At 35.0% G+C, this 22137-nt stretch overlaps 2 protein-coding genes across 2 annotated transcripts; one reads left to right on the forward strand and one right to left on the reverse strand.

The window, feature by feature from the left end:
* Positions 1-607: 607 nt before the first annotated feature.
* Positions 608-7328, reverse strand: LOC131017499 (disease resistance protein RPH8A-like). Its single transcript, XM_057946254.1, has 2 exons — positions 6004-7328; positions 608-2577 (listed from the first exon to the last, which is right to left on the reverse strand). Exons 1-2 carry the CDS (start codon positions 6908-6910, stop codon positions 794-796), a joined length of 2691 nt encoding a protein of 896 aa, XP_057802237.1. The 5' UTR covers positions 6911-7328; the 3' UTR covers positions 608-793.
* Positions 7329-15650: 8322 nt separating this feature from the next.
* On the forward strand, positions 15651-18735 carry LOC131017519 (putative inactive disease susceptibility protein LOV1). Its single transcript, XM_057946291.1, has 2 exons — positions 15651-16565; positions 16833-18735. Exons 1-2 carry the CDS (start codon positions 15767-15769, stop codon positions 18554-18556), a joined length of 2523 nt encoding a protein of 840 aa, XP_057802274.1. The 5' UTR covers positions 15651-15766; the 3' UTR covers positions 18557-18735.
* The last annotated feature ends 3402 nt before the right edge of the window (positions 18736-22137 follow it).

The following is a 22137-nucleotide window of genomic DNA, read 5'->3' on the forward strand; positions in this document are numbered from 1 at the left end:
TTAATTTATCAAAAAAAAAAAAAAAATCTTTGAAATACCTTCGTAAAAAAACAAAATAGATTTACAAATGATGATGTGCTGCCGACAAAGATGAATCTAAAGTTTTAATGGTATGTACAAGTTTCGTGATTCGTTGACAAAGGTTTCACATACGTACGAGGATTGTAGCACTCCAAACACTCTACTGCTATTTTCGAGAGCAGTAGCCCCCGATTTTTTTGGCATTTCGTATATTTTAGGTATTTTTTTTTATTAAAAGACAAGTATAATAGTGTTAGAAATGGATATTGGGCTCATTCCTCCCTTAAAAGGCCTTATAAGGGAGAGGGGTTGCCTCACTATATAAAGTGGCTCATGCCACTATCTCTAATCCAATGTGGGACACTTCAATACATCCCCCGCACGCGCAGCGTAGACTATCCCAAACGCCATATGTTGACAACGATATTGGAGGGGCCCGTCATTGGATTGGGTTGACTCTGATACCATGTTAGAAATGGATATTGAGCTCATTCCTCCCTTAAAATGCCTTATAAGGGAGAGGGTTGTCTCACCATATAAAGTGGCTCATGCCACTATCTCCAATCCAATGTGGGACACTTCAATAAATAGTAATAATAACAAACAACATTTTCATAAATTATATAGTTTCAACGAGAGAGCATGCATAACATGAAATAATAGAGACAAAGTTAAGTACATTCCAAGTCCGATGAAATTAAAGTCAGGGTCTCAAATGAGGCATACATACCACTTTAAAGGTGCAATAAACATGACAAAACTAACCACCATCTTATGCAACTGATATGATGATGTGTTTGGGCAGATTCTCAGTCTTCAAATATGGGCAATCTATGATTTGGAGTTGTTTGAGACACGGCATTCCACCTGCTTCGATATCGATCCGTGTCAGAAAACCCTGCCTTCGGAGGGAGAGGGATTTGAGGCAAGGGAACCCATCATGCAATACTTTCATCCTGCAACCAATGTAAGGTTTTATCGGATTCGACAACGTGAGGTACTGTAGCTTAGGCAGCTTCCCCAACTCTTCCATCGGATCATCATCTAGGTTGGCCAACACAAGGTGAGAAAGATTTGGAGGGAACACACTCGCAGCTGGACATGTGAGCATCCCACCATCCAATATTAGTCTAGTGAGACTGTCGAGATTGGGAATAATTTTTTTTACTGATAACGAATGATCGATTGTTAGGTGTAGTTCCACAAGATTCGTCATCTTCTCTAGCGACGCTTTCCCCGCGCTGAAATTGCAATTTTCTTTGATTTCGTTTATATATATGCCCAATTCACGAACTTGACAACTAGCCATTAGTGTTGAACTGATTTCCAGCCAATCCTTAAGCCTGATTCGTTTCAAAGTCTCGATATTTTTCCAATTGTCTATGCTCATCGGTTTGCCATCGACAAGATAGGCGTGAAAGTGACGCAGTCTTTCCAGTTTCAGGGCCTCATCTGGGAACAGCACAACCTCCGTCTCCACGTCAAGAACCTCGAGCTTTTTAAGGTGATCGAACCAGCTCGGGAGTGTGAGTACGAAATAACCAAACAAACTCTGATCTCTACGTATTCTCAAGCACTTCAATCCGACCAAGAAGCGAAGAGATTCGGGCAATGTTGGGAACCCAAAGCCATCGAGGTCGAGTATCTTAAGGAGTTGAAAGCTCTTCCAGTAATTAGATGGAGTCCTCACATCGATCCCTTCGCGGCTGACATTAAGGATGAAAAGGGAGCGAATATGCTTATTCTGATCCGATGAGAAAATCTCAAGATTTTTGTCATCGACAACACGATGACGAGTTCTGCACGACGATCCAGATGAAACCCCATCCTCCCCCTTCACAATCTTCACACCCATTTCGCCCCCTGCTTTGCTTAAGCATACCTCGCGAAGAAGATCATGGAGGCGACAATGATTTACTCGATCATCGTTGATGAAACCAGCATTATTCTGAACCATGCTCCGATTGATCAGCTCATTTAAGAAGCCTCTTCCTATCTCATCAATTGTCGCTTTCCCTTCCTGTTCGATATTCTGAACCATGCTCCTATTGATCAGCTCATTTAAGTAGCCTCTTCCTATCTCATCAATTGTCGCTTTCCCTTCCTGTTTGATCAAGCTCATTCCAGCCCATATATCTATCACTCTTTTTGCAGGGATAATGGAGTCTTCCTTGAAAAAAGCTAAGCACAAGAAGCATGACTTCAATTGTGGAGTCAGATTCTGATAGCTCAACTCCAAAATTCTCGGAACGTTGCTTTCGGGTTTATCCAAGTAAGAGTTTATTTGGTTGAGAACTTGTTGCCATCCACTCTTGGTTTGTGTTTCCACGAGTAAGCCTCCTACCACGCTGATAGCTAATGGTAGACCATCGCATTTTTCCAAGATTTGTTCCCCTACACTCCTTAATTCTTCAGCACATTTGCCATCAATGAATGCCTTCTTCAACAACAATTCCCAGCTTTGCTCGGGAGTTAGAAGCTCCATCTTATGCACATATTGATCATCCTTCGCAGTAATCTTGTTGCGAGTTGTAATCAATAATCTGCTTGTTTTATCTGTCAGAGTAAGAACATATTCAAAAAACCATGTTTCTGTTGTAACTCTGCTAAACTGTAACGACATATATATGTTCAGTCGCTGGATTTTTAGCGACGAGCATTTTCCAAATGGATTACGTCCGTTTCCGATAGGTTGTTAAAATTGTTTAACTACGGAATTAATTTTTTTAACTAGGGAAGTTCCCGTCGCTATTTACCTAAAATTTTGTAGTGACATAGCTATTCAATCTTTTATTACACTAGTAGAGCAAGCGTGCATTGCACTCAATTCAATTAATTTATATAAATTATTATAACTGAATAATTATCATAATGGGATGTCCCATTAAAAATGTCTCACTTTGCATAATGGGATGTCCCATTAAAAATGCCTTATTCCTTTTGGTAATATACTCTCTCTCTATACTTAATATTTTTGAATAATTTTCACCAACCCACTTTATCTACTAACTGCACATTTCTTTATCTCCGTGTCCAAAAGTAATGAGACATTTGTAATGAGTCGGAGGGAATATTAAGTTGTGAAAATTATAATAGGGATTTATTATAAAACAAAGTTTTGCACTGACGTTAATAGTTGAAAAAAAATTAAAGTTATTTGCTATAGTGAAAGTTGAAAATAATTTTAAACTAGATTCATTTATTTTTCTAGATCAAATAGATATTGGTGTATTTATTTTAAATAAGTTACTCCCTTTGTCCCTGAAAGTTGTGACTTTATTACCATATCTAGACGCCTCTGAAAATTGACCTTTCCTTATTTGAAAATAGCCCCACAAACTTTCCCTTTCACTATTTACAACTCAATCTATACTAACAGAAAAAAAGCCTAAGGCATCCTAAGGCATAACTTGTGGATTGCCTATTTTACCCCTATTACATAATACTCCCTCCGTCCCGCCCAAAATGCTACATATTCCTTTTTGGGCCGTCTCAACCAAGATGCTACATTTCTATATTTGGCAAAAATAAGGAATTTTAAACACTTAATTAACACTAATTAAGTATTTCTTTATTACCTTCTCTCTCCTACTTTATTTATTACCTTCTCTTTCTTACTTTATCACTTTATTAGTTTCTCTCTCTTACTTTATCACTTTATTATTACACACTTAGGGCTAGTTTGATAGGGTATATTAGGTGTGTTAATTAGTATTTCTACATATTTTGGAGTGTTTGATAGGATTGTTAAATAATAGCCTTGGCCCGCAGAAAGGCCAAGGCTCGCTGCTAATATACTGTTCCTCTTAGAAAATCCATACCGCACCTCCCCCAAGTTAAATTATACCATTTTGTACAGTAACAAATATTAACTTTTTGTTGACAAATTTATCCTCATCATCAACCCAACTTCAAAAATGAAAAAAAGCGAATACTCTCTCTGTAAATTATATTTGTGTTCTTCGCAATTGGAAGAACGGATCTTCTTCTTCTTCGCAACTAGCCATCGACGACCACCTACCATCGTCGCCGCTATAAACCTCCATCCCCAACAGAAAAACGTCGTGGCCCACGAAGAAATCGAGAGCGTCCATTGATGACCAAATATCAAGATCCAGAAGTCGACAACTAGAAACGCAAAATCGAGCCGCCGCCCGTGAAGGAATGATTTCTTGTGGCTAAACTAAAGCGGCGATAACAATTGAAGCGGCGATAATTAGAGAATTGATTTAAAAAAAACATGAATTGATTGGAAGAAATTAGTTTTGGGAAATAGTTTGTGGGGATCTTGTTGAGAGAACTGGTTTTTGTGAGTTTGGGATTGGCAATTGGAGTTGGAGCCACGACGGTGATTTTCTTGTGAAGAAAAAAGGGCGGAGAAGTCTGTGGTGTGGGCGGTGAGGCCGAGGGATTGGAAGTGGGAGTGGACGTAGAGGGCGGTGGAGAGGGAGAGAGGGGTGTCGGCGAGGTGGGGGCGGAGGGTCAGGTGGCGGAGGTAGGCGGAGACGGTGTAGTTGCTGGCAGAGGAGAGGAATACGTTGGCGGCGGTGAGAGAGGAGGGGGAGGGGAGAAGAGGGTGGTGGTGGAGGGTGTAGAGGGCGAGGAGAGAGAGAGTGAAGAGGAAGAGGAGAGTGCATTTTGGTGTTTTACAGGAAAACGCCATTTTTGGAAAAAGCTTCAGAAATTCTCTACGGGGGAGGAGAGAAGAAGAGGAGGGGGGAGGCTCACAGGTTTTCTTGTGAAAAAGGGGGGAGGGGGGTGTCGTGTTCAATCGGTGGGGGTTAACATGGTAATTTCAAAGGATATGTCATCCCTTTCGACTTATATCTGGAATGCCATCAAACACCCAAAACAAGATATACATATATTATTAACCTTATATCAAACAAAGGATTAGTTAATTAAACTCACAGCAACTAGATTAATTATCCAGATATAATTAAAACCTAGATATTTAGTGGACTCAATCAAACGGGCCCTTAAAACATTAATCTACAACTCCTTAAATCCCGTGCCGAAAAATAAATGTAGCGTCTTGGCCGGAACGGAGGGAGTATTTTATTTTAAGGTTATTTTACATATTATATATTTATAAGAATATATTAATTCATTAGATATTACACTTAATCTATGTGATATATATCTATAGCTATTGATAAGGCTTATAGATAAATATATCCATTCAATAAATTATCTAATAAAAGTAATGAATTAATAGATTTTCTAAAATACTCCCTCCGTCCATCAAAGATATGCCACAATTTCCTTTTTCGTCCGTCCACAAAAAATATGCCACATCCATTTTTAGTAGTAGGGTCCACACAATTCCACTCACATTTAAAGTGGGACCCTACTCACATTTTATTAAAACTCGTGCCGAAAGTAAAGTGCCATATCTTTGGTGGACGGAGGGAGTAATAGATTATCAAATAAAATAATATTAATTACACGTACAACGTACGTTCTTTCTGCTAGTCTTCACTAAAAAACAACTACCACACTTTTTCTTAAAACCAATGTCCTCCCTGTGTCACAATTTTTAGGGACAGAAGGAGTATTTGTCTGGATGGAGTATTTGTCTAGGGAGTATTTGCCTGTGTGTTTATTTTATTAAGTGTTATACAATAGAAACATGAGCAAAGAAGTAAAGATAAGAATAGCTGAAAAGGAATTAAAGCTATTTGTGCTATAAATGGAAGTGACAAATTTTTGGTGGACGGACAGAAAAGAAAATTGTGGCAAAATTTTTGTGGACGGATAAAGTAGTTTTTAATTATTTTTCTTCAATTTTATATATTAGCATAATTTTAAGATAATTAACAAAGAGTAACTCATTCAATTAGGTTTATAATTATTTTTATTATTATATTTTAATTAATAATGGGTTATTTTTTTATATAATAAACAGTTGTAAAATAGTGAAATTAAAAGTGAGACACAATAAATTATGGGACAATAAATTCGAAGAGCTAGCATACATACCTTGTTCAATGGGGAAAGCACTCTTCAAATTTTGCCAATGTTGCTGCTCCCACACATCGTCCAAAACTATCAAGTAATTTTTGCCCTGCAGCTGCTGGTGAAGCATTTCCTGAAGCTTTCGTATAAGGTATGTCTCGTCTTTGGTCGTCTCCTCCAATTCACGCAGCTTTTTCCCATCTGAGCCGGGCAGTTCCAAGATTAGCTGCTTGATCGTCTCTTGCGGAGTAAATTCACTTGAAACTACAACCCAGCCACGGCACTCGAATCGACCAGCAACGACGTCGGGGTGGTTGTATATCTCCCGGGCAAGTGTCGATTTCCCAATTCCCCCCATGCCTTGTATAACCGCAACCGAATGCCCTTTCTTCTCATCCATAATCGATTCTCGCAGCAGCTTCTTCACATCATCTTCCATACCCACCAGGTGTTCGTCTTTTTCCCAGTGAGCCAGCTGCCGCCGCAGTTCAACTTGAGACCTCCGCGTAGAATCCGCCGCCTCTTCGAGACTCTTAATCCCGTACCTCTCGCGGCTTTTGTCAATGGCGTCGAGCCTAGCACGGATTGACTCAATCTCATCCCCAATTCTGTTGAGCTGGTACATACGCTTCGCGAACCTAGTGCATCGTTTGAGAAGCCCCTTGCTCTTCGAGTTCTCGACGTTGAGAAGGAACATCTCGACGGTATCTTCAGCATCCTCAGCCACCTCTCGCATCTCCGATATCCAATTACGCACCCTCTCGTCTTCAAATTGCTTTTTGTTGGCGTCTTTGAGAAAGGATTGCATCCTCTTCAGCTCGTCTCTCAGCAACTCCACATTTCTCTTAACGCCTCGCAGGAATTTCACCTTCTGGATGAGCAGATTGCCCAGCAGTTCCACCGCAGATGAGATCGCCGCCTCCGCTGCCATGTTGATCGCTCTCTCGAGTTTTGTTTCTCTCCTGAATTTCTTATTATTGCTTTAGTGGATTAAGTAAAAGATCATGTTGGATTGGATAGTGCCACTAGCTCCCTCTCCAATTATTATATGGCATTTGGTTTGACGGATGAGATAGATAAGATTGATAGGATTAGAGGATAGTGTCACTCCCTCTCCAATTATTATCCGATTGAATTATTAGAGTGCGGACCGAGTTAATCGTCACGTGCTGAATCATGCAAACCAAACACTAAATTAATTAAAATTATTTTATCAATCATGCCTTTATCAAACCATAAGATATGATTGATAAAATAATTCAACTTAATCAATATTTGACTCGCACGATTCAGTCTATGATAGATAACTCGATCTACATTCTAATCATCTAATTGGATGACATTGGTATTATGGTACATTTTAGTCATAATTCTTAAACTGATCTTAAATCATAATCAATCAATCCAAGCCGTGCACAAAACTAAATAATTCATATAATTCAATCTTACTATATAAATATATATATATATATATATATATATATATATATATATATATATAGGGTTAGGTTCAATGAAAAGACCTAAATATAAGAAAGAAGAGAGAAGTAATCTCATCCGTTGATCTTATCTAATCTAACGGACATGATTTATTCACGCCATGTTCAACGGATTTTTTCGTTGAACATTCGTGAACATATACAATATTTTTGGGGGTTATGGGTTTCGATCCCCCATATGTTCAAAGAAAAAATCTGTTGAACATGGCGTGAATAAATCATGTCCGTTAGATTAAATAAGATCAACGGATGAGATTACTTCTCTCTTCTTTCTTATATTTAGGCCTTCTTCATTGAACTTTGGCCTATATATATATATATATATATATATATAGGGAGTGGTTCAATTGAGAAGCTCAAATGTGTTGAGAAGTTGAGAAGCAATCTAATAGATGAACATGTCAATACATTTTGATGAACATAGCAATTAGACTCCAAATTAATAAATTCTTTGAAAATATCAAATATAACTGACGAACATACGAATCTATTTAATTTGTTAAAAAATACGCCACCGCCAAGGATCGAACCCCAGATCAAACTCGGGTTCATAAAAATTAATTGACATGTTCATCTATTAGATTGCTTCTCAACTTCTCAACACATTTAAGCTTCTCAATAAAACCTAACCCTATATATATATATATATTCTTTGTTATCTATTTCATCCATGGAATCAAACGCCAAGGCCAATTGTATTTTCAACTCATGATGCTCGAATTGTTCTAGCATATTAAAATGCGCGTGGCAGACTGTGTTTGATGTGAAAAATCAACATTTTCAATTTTCTAAATATTTTACACATGTATTTTGACATCAAATTATGTTGGATTAGATAACCTGAATAATATTGGATTCCACTTTTTCTTTTTTCTCTTTTATAAAACTTACAAGATAAGACGTGCATCTTTGTGGATGTGAGTGTAGAGTAATCCACATGGTGCCGCAGTGTAGGTGTAGGTCCTACAAAAGTGGTCACAAATTTTCAAAATTTTCTTGAATTATAAAATGAGATATAGATCGAGAACTGTTACTTTTCATTTATGGTTGTTTACTCTTGAGGGTTAGCTTTGATGGATAAAAATAATAAAGGTAATCGCTTGTTTACTTTCATTTGATGAATTGCAACTTTGAGATATCCCAAGGTCCTTGATTATTTCTATATATCATTCAAACTAATTTTTCTTGAACAATTCGAGCATTTTTATCAATCAAGGCTAGCTTGAATGATAGAAATAATTAAGGGTCTTGAGCAAGGGCGGAGCTCGACTCAGGGGGTCCAAATTTTTTTTTTCAACAAAAATAATAATTAAATAATTTTTTTTAAAAATAAATAATAATAATTAATATAATTATAATGTTATTTAAATTATATAACAAGTTAAAAAAAAATAAACATAATTATTTTTTAAAAAAAAGTCCAATGTAACAATTAGCAAGCATATTAATAACCAAGCACAAGTTATATTGTAAAGTCAATACCCAAAATCATCATTTGCAAGCTCTACAGAAGCGGGGCAGAAAACTAGAAAAGTCTCAAATTATAGCATATGTTTTCTTTAGAAAAGACACACCTTACCATTTAGCAACATTACCTTTGTTCTGTCACAACATACATAATACATCATACCAGAAATATTGTCTGTAAATGCATTTGAATTATTATTATAGCAGATGAGATAACCACCACATTAGTCGTCTAGCATCACTAAACTAGTACGATAATTTATTGTTTTATTTTTTGGAAGGTCACTGGAATAAATTTATGTGAACATGAACTTCCCCCACACCCCTTAAATAAAACTAGAGTAACATTGGGTAAGGAGCAAGGACTAAGGAACATGAATTTCCCCCACACCCCCTTAAATAAATTTATGTGAGCATTGAGCTATTATTGACCAAGAATAGGAAACACAACATTTACTTGCGGAGCAACGAAAGGCAAATGAATTGAGGGAGACGAATGGAGGCAGCTCAGCGGTAGACGAACGGTAGAGTCAAACTGGGATATGGCGATTGCGAGTGAGAACGAACGGAGAGCAGCGAAAAAATAGATGATGTGCAGCGAAGTTAAGGATTGAAATTCGCAGAAGTTAGGGATTGGAATTCCAATTAGAAAAATTAGATAAAATTAATATTTTTTTATTTTTTTAAAATATATTTATAAAATTACTAAAATACACCTAGGATTTTTGGAAATTCCAGGGGGGTCCAGGTGACCCCACTGCCCCCCCGGCTCCACCCCTAGTCTTGAGATATCATAAAGTTGCAATCCATAAAAGTAAAAGAAATTAACTTTACTGTTTTTTTTCAATCAAGGTTAATCCTTCAAAGTAAACGCTCATTAAATGATAAATATGTACTTTTTTACATTTTGGGAGCGTTTACTTTGCATGATTGATTATATGTATATGATTGAGTATTCTTATCCTCGAGAGTAGGATATCTCTAATCCCATCATTTACATGGGATAATAATCAAGCAAAAAACTAACTTGAAGGATAGAAATAATCAAGGGTCTTGCATATCCCAAAATTGCGAAATCTATCAAAGTAAATCTCCCTGCCCTCTTACCCTTTTGTTTTGAGAAAGTTTAGGTTTGCTTTATATAATAAAGGATTAGTCTTATTATTTTTATCAATCAAGGCTAATCCATCGAAGTAAACGCTATTAAACAATGAGACATGACAAGGTGTAGAGTATATATGCCAAATTAAGAAACCACTGTTTTGTGGAGAGGGACCTGACTGCAATTATTTAAGCCAGTGGCCGACAAAGTTAAAGTGGAGACCACTTTAAATCAACGTCAAAATGAAAACAAAAATAGTGTAGAGGACTTCTGCTATCAATTTATTGAGTACCATCTCCTTGTTAACAAAATAATATCTAATTGTACGATTATTTATTACTTAAAAATTGAGTTGATTATATAATTATGATTTGATGGCTACAATGAAATTACAAGTAACGATGATCAATGGTTGAGCAAGATTATCTCAACAAGCGCAAAAAATGAAGAAGAAATCTCTAATCATCAAATTGGATTTCATCGTATATTATGAAATAATAGTAATTTATTTTAATTTTTATTTATTTGCTAATAGTATTATAAATTTTCATAAAAAATTGCAAAAGACAAATGATCGAGTCACCTTTCTAAATTCAATAATTGAAATCAATTAAGACAATATAATAAATATTATAAATATATTTATTTTTTATTTTTATCAAATAAAATTGACATTGGTTTTAATAGTGGAATAGGATAATAGAATTGGGACTGATGATCGCATCTCCAGCAACCATCATACTAAGAGCATCTCCATCGCGGTGCGCTGGCCCAACTTATGTCTTTTTTCAATTATCCAACATCTATTTCAGCCGATTTTTTAAATTTTTAGAACAATTAGCCGTTTGCAATGGCTCTTTAACATTTTTTTAATTCCAAAATAATTCTATAAATACCTCTTCATTCCATTCATTTTCTTCTACACCAAATTAAACTCCTATGCAACTCCTCTTCCAATTCGAGCGTATATAGCTCGATACTCCTCCATTTACGATAAACGAATCCAAAATCGCCTCCAAGAAGATCTAATTGAGTTGGACATGCATGATTTGATCCTATCCAGTCATAATTCAATTAATGTATTTTTTAATTACTATAATATTTTTAAAAAATATTTTAATATTTTTAAATTAATGTAAGGTTAAAATTTAAATTTACTGAGACTTTTTATTTCAAAATTCAATATTTACTTTAATCTTAGAATGCATTTAATTTGGAGAAAATAAAAATAAATTTTGTTGAGATCGGTTTAAGAGTCCACCGTCGTAGAGGAGGAGCTCTTAAGTGGGGACCACTTCTTCTATAGATCTCCAAAGGAGCTCTTGGATGGAGATGCTCCAAAACAATTAAAGTAATGTGTTCACATGTAGGCACATGCATTTCCTAATTAAGTTGCCAATATTCAAGTTGGACAGAAAATGCATCGATATGCATCGATACGCAGATCCTTGAATACTTATTTAAGAAGTAAAAGAAATACTCCCTCCGTCGCCAAAATAAGTTCCTCTTTGGGGACGACACGAGTTTTAAGGAAAAATGGTAAAATATATTAATAGTGGAGAAAAATATGTTATAATTAGTATTGAGAGTAGTGAAAAGGTGAAAAAGTGTTATAATTAGTATTGAGAGTGGTGAAAAAGTGAAAAGTAAGAATAAATAAAGTATTATTAGTGGTGGGGTAATTGTCCAAAAATGGAGAGAAAGAAAGAGGAACTTATTTGGGGACGTCCCAAAAAGGAAAAAGAAAAACTTATTTCAGGGATGGAGGGAGTATTAACTAATATGTTTTGGTGTTAGGATCGATATTGGATCAACTAATTGAAAGAATAATTATTAAACGAAGAATACAAGTGCATGGGGTGAAAGTGGAAGTTGACCTTCATTTATCATTCAAAAGTCTTAACAATATATGTACACTGTTTAAATACCTTTCAAAATTGTCACTTATCTCTACAAATTTTATGTGTGAAACAATAAGTCAACTCTTCAACTGGCTCGATCTAAGCTCGTGATTTTATTAATTATTTTATTAGAGGTTGTTGAATATGCACGTTATTTGGCTTCTTCAACTGGACATTTGTCACAATTTCTAACATTCAAAATCCATAATTCTACTCAAACGAAATTCACTATTCAGAGCCCCAAATCTAATCACAGTAAACACCGCCGGATTCCGCCGCGCCTTTGCTCGCTCGGCGCCACCGCCTCCTTCCGTCGCCAGCAGCCCAGGTACGTTATTTTAACTCTCTGCTTTACTGAATTCAATACATATGTTCTTTTTCTTGATTTACAATGCTTGCTTACTTGCTATTGTCAAAATGGAATCAGAATTAGTTGTATCAATTGAAAATATGATAAGATAAGAAGAAGATTATGAGTCTATCACACTGTGATTGCGCGATTACTCAAGCAGTCAAGCTCCTCTACAACTACAAGCATCGAGGCCCATTTCCATTTCTTTCTATGATTTTTTGTTTTTTCTTTCAAAGAAAAATAGACTTGAGCTGAATTTTTCAGTTTGTGTTTGTGTTGAAGGATGAATAATCCTTCCTCATTTTTACTTCGGTGTTGAATTGTTTTGTTTGTGTCTGTTTTGAAGATCCTCTACAAGAACCTCATTTGATGAAAATTAAGTAGTATTTTGTTACTTCTATTTAACTTAGAAAAATTGTTCTAAAATACACCAAGTTTGGACGAATTCTTGTTTTGCACATAGTCTTTGAAATTTGAAATAAAATACACCAATTTTTAATTTTTCTGATTTTTTCATCAACTTAATATTCTCCTAAATTTAAAACTTGGTAATTCAATATGAAAATAAAGTTTTTCCTTGCAATCAAACATTAATCCACGAGAAAATAAAAATAAAATTTTAATTTTTCTCACAACCTTTTCAATTTGAAATAAAATACACTAAATTATACTTTGTCATAATTTATTTTCATTTTCTTGTGAATTAATGTTTGGTTGTGAGACAAAACTTTATTTTCATATTGAATTGTTGAATTGCAGAGTTCATTAAATGTATTATATGTACAAGTTATAAACTTTTTCTGTTAGGTAGTAGTAGCAATTTTTGTAAAATTTTTGGGGGAATTTTAAATGATGGGAAAAATCCAAAAAAATAAAAAAAATAAAACGTGGTGTATTTTATTTCAAATTTTAAAAGTTGTATGCAAAATCAAAATTCGTCCAACTTTTGTGTATTTTACAGCAATTTACCCTAAATTATTTAACTTTATGAGTTTGACTATATATAATTGTAACTGTGATTTTGTGAATTTGTCTGTTTTGGCTAGTTCAAAGGTATCAAACTCTACCGTAATCAAATCACTCTCAGTTGGCAAGACGAGCAAAGAGAAGGAGAGGGAGGATTGAATCGCAAATTTTAGATAAGAAGAAAATTTGCAAAGGGTAATTTTCCTACTCCTTAGATTTGAATAATATGAAAACTCACATAATTATACAGAGTTTTTGCATCAAAAATTTAGATTTCTGTGCTTCATAAAAACTAGTGTATCTCCCGCGCCATACGCGGTTGAATGTGAATTTAGACTCGTGTAAAATATGCATTTATATATTTTATAATATCAATATAAACTAATATAATTAAAATTCGATATCAAAATTATTTTTTGCTAAGTGATCTAATATTTTAATATAACCAATGTAATTATACAAAAATATAGCACATGTCTCTCTCTCTCTCTCTATATATATATATAGATCTTGTATAACTTATATAGGGAGTTTCTATAATTACAAAAATTAAACCAGATTTATCGCATAAAATAAGTTGTGTATGAATTTGTTATGTAACATTATGGATTTGGTGTGAAAAATGATGAATTAAAAAAAATATATCAACCTATAAAATTCAAACTATGGACCAAAAATTCATTTAGAAATTAAAGCTATAATTTCACCAAAGTTTTAATCATAATTTAAGGGATGAAAATGCTTGCTATTAAGCATATTGGTCATTAACAGATTATATTTCAACACATATTTTTGAGATATAAATAAACACATAAAGATATTTGAACTTAATTTAATACCTATCAAAGATAATTGTATGAATACAAAAAAAATAAAAAATACATACATTAATAAATTCGAGTTGAATTCACAACCAGTGAACAATGGGTATTTGTAAAATTTTATATGTAAGGGTAAAATGGTAAATGTGGGTATTTTTTTAAGTTTTTATATTAGTGGGTAAAATTTAATTTTACTATATAAAAGTGGCTATTCTTATATATTAACACTATAAAATATGTAACTTTATGCATTTGTGTATTCTATAATTCCTTCCAGTTCTGTTTTGGCTTGTTCAAAGATATCAAACTCTATTTTCCGCATCCCATGTTTGGTAGGACTTTTTTGGAGTTTGAAAACGGATTCAATTAATCGAATTCATTACTTATTATTTGATTTGGGTAATGATTACTTGAGGGTAACCAAATCATCCAAATTGTTATTTAAAAACCATAAAAACATTTATGTTTTTGCTTTGATCCATCTCACTTTTGATCATATGATAGTGTTGATTATGGGTAGTTAATTGTAGCAAGAGACCTTTATTAGTTGTTGAATTCGTAGAATTTTGAAATAGTTGTTCTATATATTAGCTAACCCAGAAAGTCTTGATTCCTTGTTTATCAAACATATACCAAACAAGAAGAAGAAAATCCTTACTAGTGATTATTTTCCTTTGTTAAACCAAATCTATACTAATAGAAAAAGAACCTAAGACATTCTAAAACACAACTTGTGGATTGCCTATTTTACCCCTATTATATATTTTATTTTAAGGTTATTTTATATATTATATATTTATAAGAATATATTAATTCATTAGATATTATACTAAATCTATGTGATATATATCTATAGCTATTGATAAGGCTTATAGATAAATATATCGATTCAATAATTTTCAAATAAAAGTAATGAATTAATAGATTTTCTAAAATAATAGATTATCAAATAAAATAATATTAAATACACGTACAACGTACGTTCTTTCTGCTAATACTCAATAAAAGTAACAGTTATTGATATCATTCATCTCCTTTGTTTGATTCCATTCTCTTTCTATTCCTCTACTTGAACCAAACAACCACTCAAATTACAGATAGTTGGACAGACCAGCGGGGAAGATTGAATCGGAAAGTCGATCTAGACGAGCAAAGATATGATAGAGAAAATCTACGAACCGGTATGTTTTTTCTCTCCTTACATTGGAATAATATGAAGACTCGCATGAATGTACGGAGTTTTTAAATGGGAAAGTTAAATCCTAGAATTTTGTTAAGCCCGAAATCTTTTCGAAGCCTGGATTATTGCATGTCTAGTTTAACATATACTATAAGAAAAATGCTGAAAGACTAGTGTTTTGATGAAAAACCGTATTGTAGACTCTAAAATCGTGGTTGTAGATAAAACCGTGGTCTTTTAACATCTTTTTATGCTAAAAGACCACAATTTTTAATAGCCTAGTCGTTTTAGTGAGGTGGTATTTAATGTATGACATCTGTTTTAAAAAACACTTGTTAAATGGGTAAACTAGTGTAGTCTTTTTGAATTAATTTTGTGCATAGACTACATTTTGTTATAACTGGGTTGTTCTTTTTCCCATATGATGAATACATAATATGCAAAACACCGGTATAATTGTTTTTGTCATTTCCTAACTACTAATGCTGTTAAATAGCCTATGATCGTATTAAGGCCATCTGCTCGAAGTCGAACCATGTCGGAGGCCCTCCTCATATCGGTGATACAGAAGCTGAACAGTAGTTATATAGAGTACATGACAGTGATGACATCAAATCATTTTATTGATTGGGTAATTAAAGAGGTGAGAGAGATTGCGGATATTGTGAGGGATAAGAAATTAGAAGACGGGAGAAGACTAAATTTTTTGGTATCTGACATTGTCAGCATGGCTGAGCATGCCCTCGACCTTTATAAACAAGATGGAACCAATTATACTGCTTCCTTCCGACCTTGGATAGAACTGATCAAACAGCAGATGCTTAAACTGGGAGATGATGAGGCAGAGATGGAGTCCAACATGAGATCACCTGAAAATGTTGAAGATGACATGAAATATGTGGTGGGATTGGAGGAAGATGTGCAAATGCTGCTTCGCAAAAGGATTATTGGTGGGTACCATATGACTGTTCTTATCACAGGCATGTCTGGTATTGGAAAGACAACTCTTGCCAGAGAGATATACAACCATCCAACCGTCATTGAGCGATTCAAGCGCCGTGTCTGGGTATCTAATTATTTTACTCACTTCACTAATAAAGAGCTACTTATCAAAGTAATACAACAGGTAGAAGATCCTCAGAATCTCCATTCATCTTCCTTATTGGAGAATATGGACAACCGAAGCCTCCTAGATATGCTTTCCCAACACCTGCAAGGAAAGCGATATCTTATAGTTCTTGACGATGTGCCCAGAAATATGTACTTTAATCCTTTGTTGAGAGCTCTTCAAAAAGAAGGTACGTATGATCATCTTTCTGCTTATGATCTGGTCGTCTTGCGCTAACTTAGCGCTGGTTGTAAATTTGAAAATTTTGTAATTTAATTTTGATGTCTCAAAAGTAAATTCCCAAGAATATAAATGTCGAATGGTTTGTTCTTTTTTTTTCTTTTGAAGAAGAAGAAGACGAAAAAATACATGATTGAATCAAGTAATCTAACAATTTAACTTTCCCCGCTCAATAACCTTCTGATTGTTCCTTTTCGTATTGTTCTTATGTAAGCAGACAATGGAAGTAGATTGCTGCTCACAAGTCACACGAGGAATACCGGCATATATACACGCGACGAAGATGTTCATAAGATGAAACCTTTGGATTCTAAAAAGAGCTGGCAGTTGTTTTTGAAAACAATAAACCATGGCAATAAATTGACGGGTGAGCATAAATTCCCAAAGTCCTTGGAGCCTAAGGGAAAACAAATGTTGAGAAAATGTGACGGCCTGCCATTAGCTATAAAAGAGGTGGGAAAGCAGTTAGTGGAAAAGAAACTCTCAGGGGGGAGTGAATGGGAACAACTTCTTGAATCAGTTGATTTTGGTTCAACATTGAAGTTATTGGAACCATTTTATCATAAATTGGATCCCGCACTGGAGTCATGTTTCCTGTATATGTCTTTCTTTAAGGAAAATACAACTTTGAGGGCAGAAAAGTTGACACAGATATGGATTGCAGGAGGAGTGGTTTCAGGTTATTGTGGATCATATTTAGATGGTTTAATCAATGAATCTGTTATTGATGTCAAGGACAAGAGCACAAAGTACCGCATGAATGCTTTGCTACACATGTTATCCATCCAAAAAGCAGAGGATAAACTAGGCTTTGAGATCCTAAGGAAAAATGGAAATAATCGATCCTTTCCGAGTCCTCGTCTTCATCGTGTTATTATTTGTAGCAGAGACAAGTTCAACTACTCCACGGATCAAGATAAACATCTTCTTTCTCTCTTCTTCCATGGAGGTGGCTACTTCGACACTAGTCCATCTTACTGGAACAGTTTTGAAGAACTTAACATTCTTGACTTGGAAGATTTTGGGCTGAAGAATTTACCTGAAAGTATCAGCACATTGATCGAATTAAAATACTTGGGATTGAGAAACAATTACATAGAAGAGCTCCCAGACTTGTTGGGGTGCCTAAAAAACCTTGAGGTTCTTGACATATCTCAAAACTTTATGGTGGAGGTGCCTAATGTAATATGGAGATTGCGTAGCCTTCGCCACCTCTACATGTCTGATATGGTTTGTCGGAAGTCTTTGTGGTTTGACATACTGGAGAATCTGGAGACCTTAACCTACGTCTCAGTTGCTAATTGGACATATGAGCTCTTGGGCTTAAATATGTTGACTTCTCTTAAGAAACTGGGCATAGAAGAATTGGATGGAAACTCAAATGTAAGCAAGCTCTTTGTGTCATTGGCTGACTTGAAGAATCTTAAACACCTAATCTTAAGAGGGTATCGTTTCAGAAGCATGCCTAGTTTGGAGGAGATTGGTATTCTACAGAGTCTTGAATCACTCAAATTGGATGGACTTCTTGCGAGGTTACCAACTAATCTCCCTCCAAATATTACATCATTGACATTGATTGATAGTTGTCTTGATGAGGACCCCATGGCACTACTAGCGGGGAAGCTACCAAAGCTAGAGTACCTCAAATTGCGGAACGCATACACTGGTCAACAAATGGTGATCTTGCGCAATGGCTTCCAAAGGCTCCAAGTCATGTGCATTGAAGAGTTGTGGAATCTAAGAAATCTACAAAGTGATGCATTAACGTTTTGGTTCAAGAAATTAGAAATTCACGATTGTCCAAATCTGACCCTCCCGGAGAATATTTTGTCGATGAGTTATCTGAATGAGTTAAATATGGTGACAACCAAAAGCATTGCAACAAAGATGAGGAATTCAGACTTAATCTCCAAAATACCGGTCGTGAATATCAATCCATGAGCTCGCGCAGTTGTCTACATTTTCTTCCTTTTTCCCCTTTGGTGGTTGTGTACTGTTTTTAAATGACATTTATTTGCGACAATTGTGGTTTCTTCATATCTTGTTTGTACTCTGTTTCTCCCTCGTTGTTGGGATATGTTTTTTCGTTGCTCAAGTTACTGCAGACAATATTACTCTCGTACCTTGGATTTCTAAGAGTTTGCTAACTATTTCTAAGTTTACAACTCAGAATGATGATTATTGTGTTGCTATTGTGAACAATATATATATTGATATTTTTCACGTTTAAATTAAGAAATTGTAAACTTAGATCACTACCTAAAATAAAAATTCAATAGATAATAAACAACCCAACATAACTCGTTATTAGAGCAGCCACATCGCCTAACTGCCGATGCAGGTAGTGTCATTATTTGGTATGGATGATTAGAGTGTATAATATACTTATGACACTCTAGTATCATGTTTGTTTCAAAACACCATGCCCTTTATAAAGCTATGGCCCGATATGTATTAATATATAGATCCTTGGGATTCTGTATATCATCTTCTAGGTGGGATACATAATACAAATCCTAATAATATCATTTATCAATTTAATGATCGATTAAACTACCATAATTTCACCTTCCTACTATAAATTAATATATTAAGGGCAAAGGTGCGGATCCACCCCTTGAACTGGATACCCTACAGCTTTGACCACGGACGGAGCCAGGGGGGGCTAGGGGGGGTTAGAACCCCCTCCCAAATTTTGAGCTTTTTTTTTTTAATATATATATAGATATATGTTTATACCTATTATAAAATAATTTTATTTTATAAAAGAGTATTTGGTTATTATATTCTCTCATATATACTTAATTTAAGGATAATTTTGTTATTTAAAACTATATAATCTATGAAATATTGTTTGTTATTATTACTATTATACTTGTCTTTTAATAAAAAATGCCTAATATGTATGAAATGCTAAAAAAAATTATAATGTATTGAAACTAATTTGTAATATATAGAAAATATATAATCTATGAACATGTTGTTTGTTATTATTATTATTATGCCTTTTAATAAAAAATGTTTTAAATATACGGAATGTCCAAAAAACGTTTTGTGATATATTGAAATTATATAATCTATGAAAATATTATTCGTTATTATTAGTATTATGCTCGTATTTTAATAAAAAAAATACCTTAAATATGCAGAATGCCCAAACAAAATTTCTTGGGGGCTACTGCCCCCGAACCCCCGTACAATTTCAGCCCCCCCGAACTTAATTCCTGGCTTTGACCCCCTCATACTCGACCCAATTGCAAATATCTCCCCCATAGTCCGGAATATGGTGCATTTAAACCCATTAGTCAAACGGCAGTTTAACACCGTTTAACACCATTAATTCGGAAGACGCGATTCCAATCACAATCAGTACTCATGGATACTGATTACCTGCGGGAGATGGAGGGGAAGGCGGCGCGGGTGGTGGCAGGGCCGCTGATCGTCGGCGCGAGGCCATCCGGGCTGGCCGCAGTGGCGTGCCAAGGAGCGTGGCGTGCCGTGGCTCGTGATCGAGAGATCCAACTGCATCGCGTCGCTGTGGCAGCTCAAGACATACGATCGCCTCAAGTTCCACCTCCCGAAGCAGTTATGCGAGCTGCCTCTCATGGCGTTCCCGCCGGATTTTCCCGACGTATCCGGACAAGAAGCAGTTCGTGCGCTACCTGGAGTCGTACACCGCGCGGTTCTCTACAAAAAAAAAAAAAACTATTTTTATTATTAATAGTTCACAATCTTATTTAAACTAAATAATTGTCTTAATATTAGAATTTAAAATTAATTAAGAGAAGAAAAATGGACAAAAATAGTACAAATTTAACAACTTAATACGATAGACCACTACAAAATGTTAATTATTAAGCAATTGACATTGGATATGATGTATTTTTTTTTTTTTTTAAGATACGATGTTATGATTATTAAAACAACTATCACTTGAAAGCTACAATGAATGTTCGCGTCCAACTTCAAACTTTGAAGAAAGGAGATTTGGCGATCCATCATTTTATCATCAAATGTCGATCAATATCCGATGAATTGTTCAATATCGATCAACCTCTATCTGAATCTGAGCTTATTATGTTTGCTCTTTAATACGAGATGTATTAATAATCACGTTGAGGAGAACGTGAAACTCCCAATCAAACTCTCACGATCACGCAAGAATCAGTTCTCAATCAAAATATTCATAGCATGCTAGCAAAACGAAACCCTAGTCTAATATAAAGACAGAGAGCAAAGTTTTTTTAGGACAGTAACTTTAGTCGTTTTGCAAATATAGGACAATTTTTTTCGGGCTTGCAATTATAGGACAATAATTAAAAAATTCGACAATTGTAGGACAAATTGAGCCCGATCAGGCTAAATCACACACGTAACTTAATTTTTGCGGGCCGATGCCTACGTGGCTGACAAGTAAGCTGTCTACTCAGCTTATAAAAAAATAATTAAAAATTAAAATGAAAGCACCAACAATTACTCTGCTATTACTACTAGCATTATCGTGACTTTGAAAAAAACTCCAAATCCAAACCCTCCAGAATTCTGCAAAGAACCCTAGTCTGAAATCAATAGAAGAGAAGAATATTGTTCCAGCCTATTTCGAATTGATAGAATCGATCTGATGCTAGGTGAAGGCAAAGAGCGTGCGTCCTTGATGCGCGTGCGGCAATAGAGAAACTTAAATAGACCTCCACCCATGTACAATAAGTTTTCTTGAACTTTGGGGGTTTTTTTATGCTGAAATAATGTGTTTGTGGCTAAAGTAATGAATTTTTTATGGTATGTGGTACTCGTGTGGGGCTTCAATGTTGGCTTTTGTGAATTACATTTTGTCCATATTCATAAAGTTGCATAAGTTATATTATATTCAAGTGTTCTTTATTGTATTCTGCAAATTTATTTTTTTATACATGGTGGGGTCCTACATGTCTTCAATATTTTGGATTTAGTTGGTGGGGTTTTAATATTTAGGGTTTTCTTGGTTAGGTCCATTCATTACTTTGTCTTTGGTTTGTTGCAGAGCCTGCAGGGGTTTATTTATCAGTTGTATTTAAATATAGAGGTACTTTGGTACAGTCCACTAATGCAAAATATGTTGGGGGTAAGAAACTGGTGTTGGACTACGTTGTAGCTAAGCAAATTAACTTGAACTCTCTTAAAAATAGCATTGCAGAGTGGTTGTTAGTGACTGGACAAGTAAGGGTTTACATAATAGTTAACCATAGTTTTAAGTTGTTGGAAACAGATGAGGAAGTGATGGAATTTTGTAAAGCATCACTAGGTATGGGGCAAGTTGTCTTTCATGTTCAAGAAAAATATGGTGTGCATCCTAAGTTAGGATCAGCCCCCTTGGTTAATTTGGTTGATGATGGTCAAAGTAGTAAGGGGAATACTGGTATGAGTAGTCAGGGTAGCGATGAAGATGAGTCAGATGAGATGTGTGATTCTGATTATAGCATGGGTGAAGATTCTGATAATGATGACACATTGTATGATAGATTTGTGTCAAAGGATGTAAATGA

The sequence above is a fragment of the Salvia miltiorrhiza genome, chromosome 3, assembly GCF_028751815.1.
Source record: "Salvia miltiorrhiza cultivar Shanhuang (shh) chromosome 3, IMPLAD_Smil_shh, whole genome shotgun sequence".
NCBI classification, from domain to species: Eukaryota; Viridiplantae; Streptophyta; class Magnoliopsida; order Lamiales; family Lamiaceae; genus Salvia; species Salvia miltiorrhiza.

What these genes read in the sequence shown, in the direction of transcription:
- LOC131017499 (XM_057946254.1), bottom strand. Translation starts at nt 6,910, where the DNA reads ATGGCAGCGGAGGCGGCGATCTCATCTGCGGTGGAACTGCTGGGCAAT. An exon ending in TGCTTTCCCCATTGAACAAG is followed by an intron (nt 2,578 to 6,003) that starts GTATGTATGCTA and finishes TTACTCTGACAG; the next exon opens with ATAAAACAAGCAGATTATTG.
- LOC131017519 (XM_057946291.1), top strand. Translation starts at nt 15,767, where the DNA reads ATGATCGTATTAAGGCCATCTGCTCGAAGTCGAACCATGTCGGAGGCC. An exon ending in GAGAGCTCTTCAAAAAGAAG is followed by an intron (nt 16,566 to 16,832) that starts GTACGTATGATC and finishes TTATGTAAGCAG; the next exon opens with ACAATGGAAGTAGATTGCTG.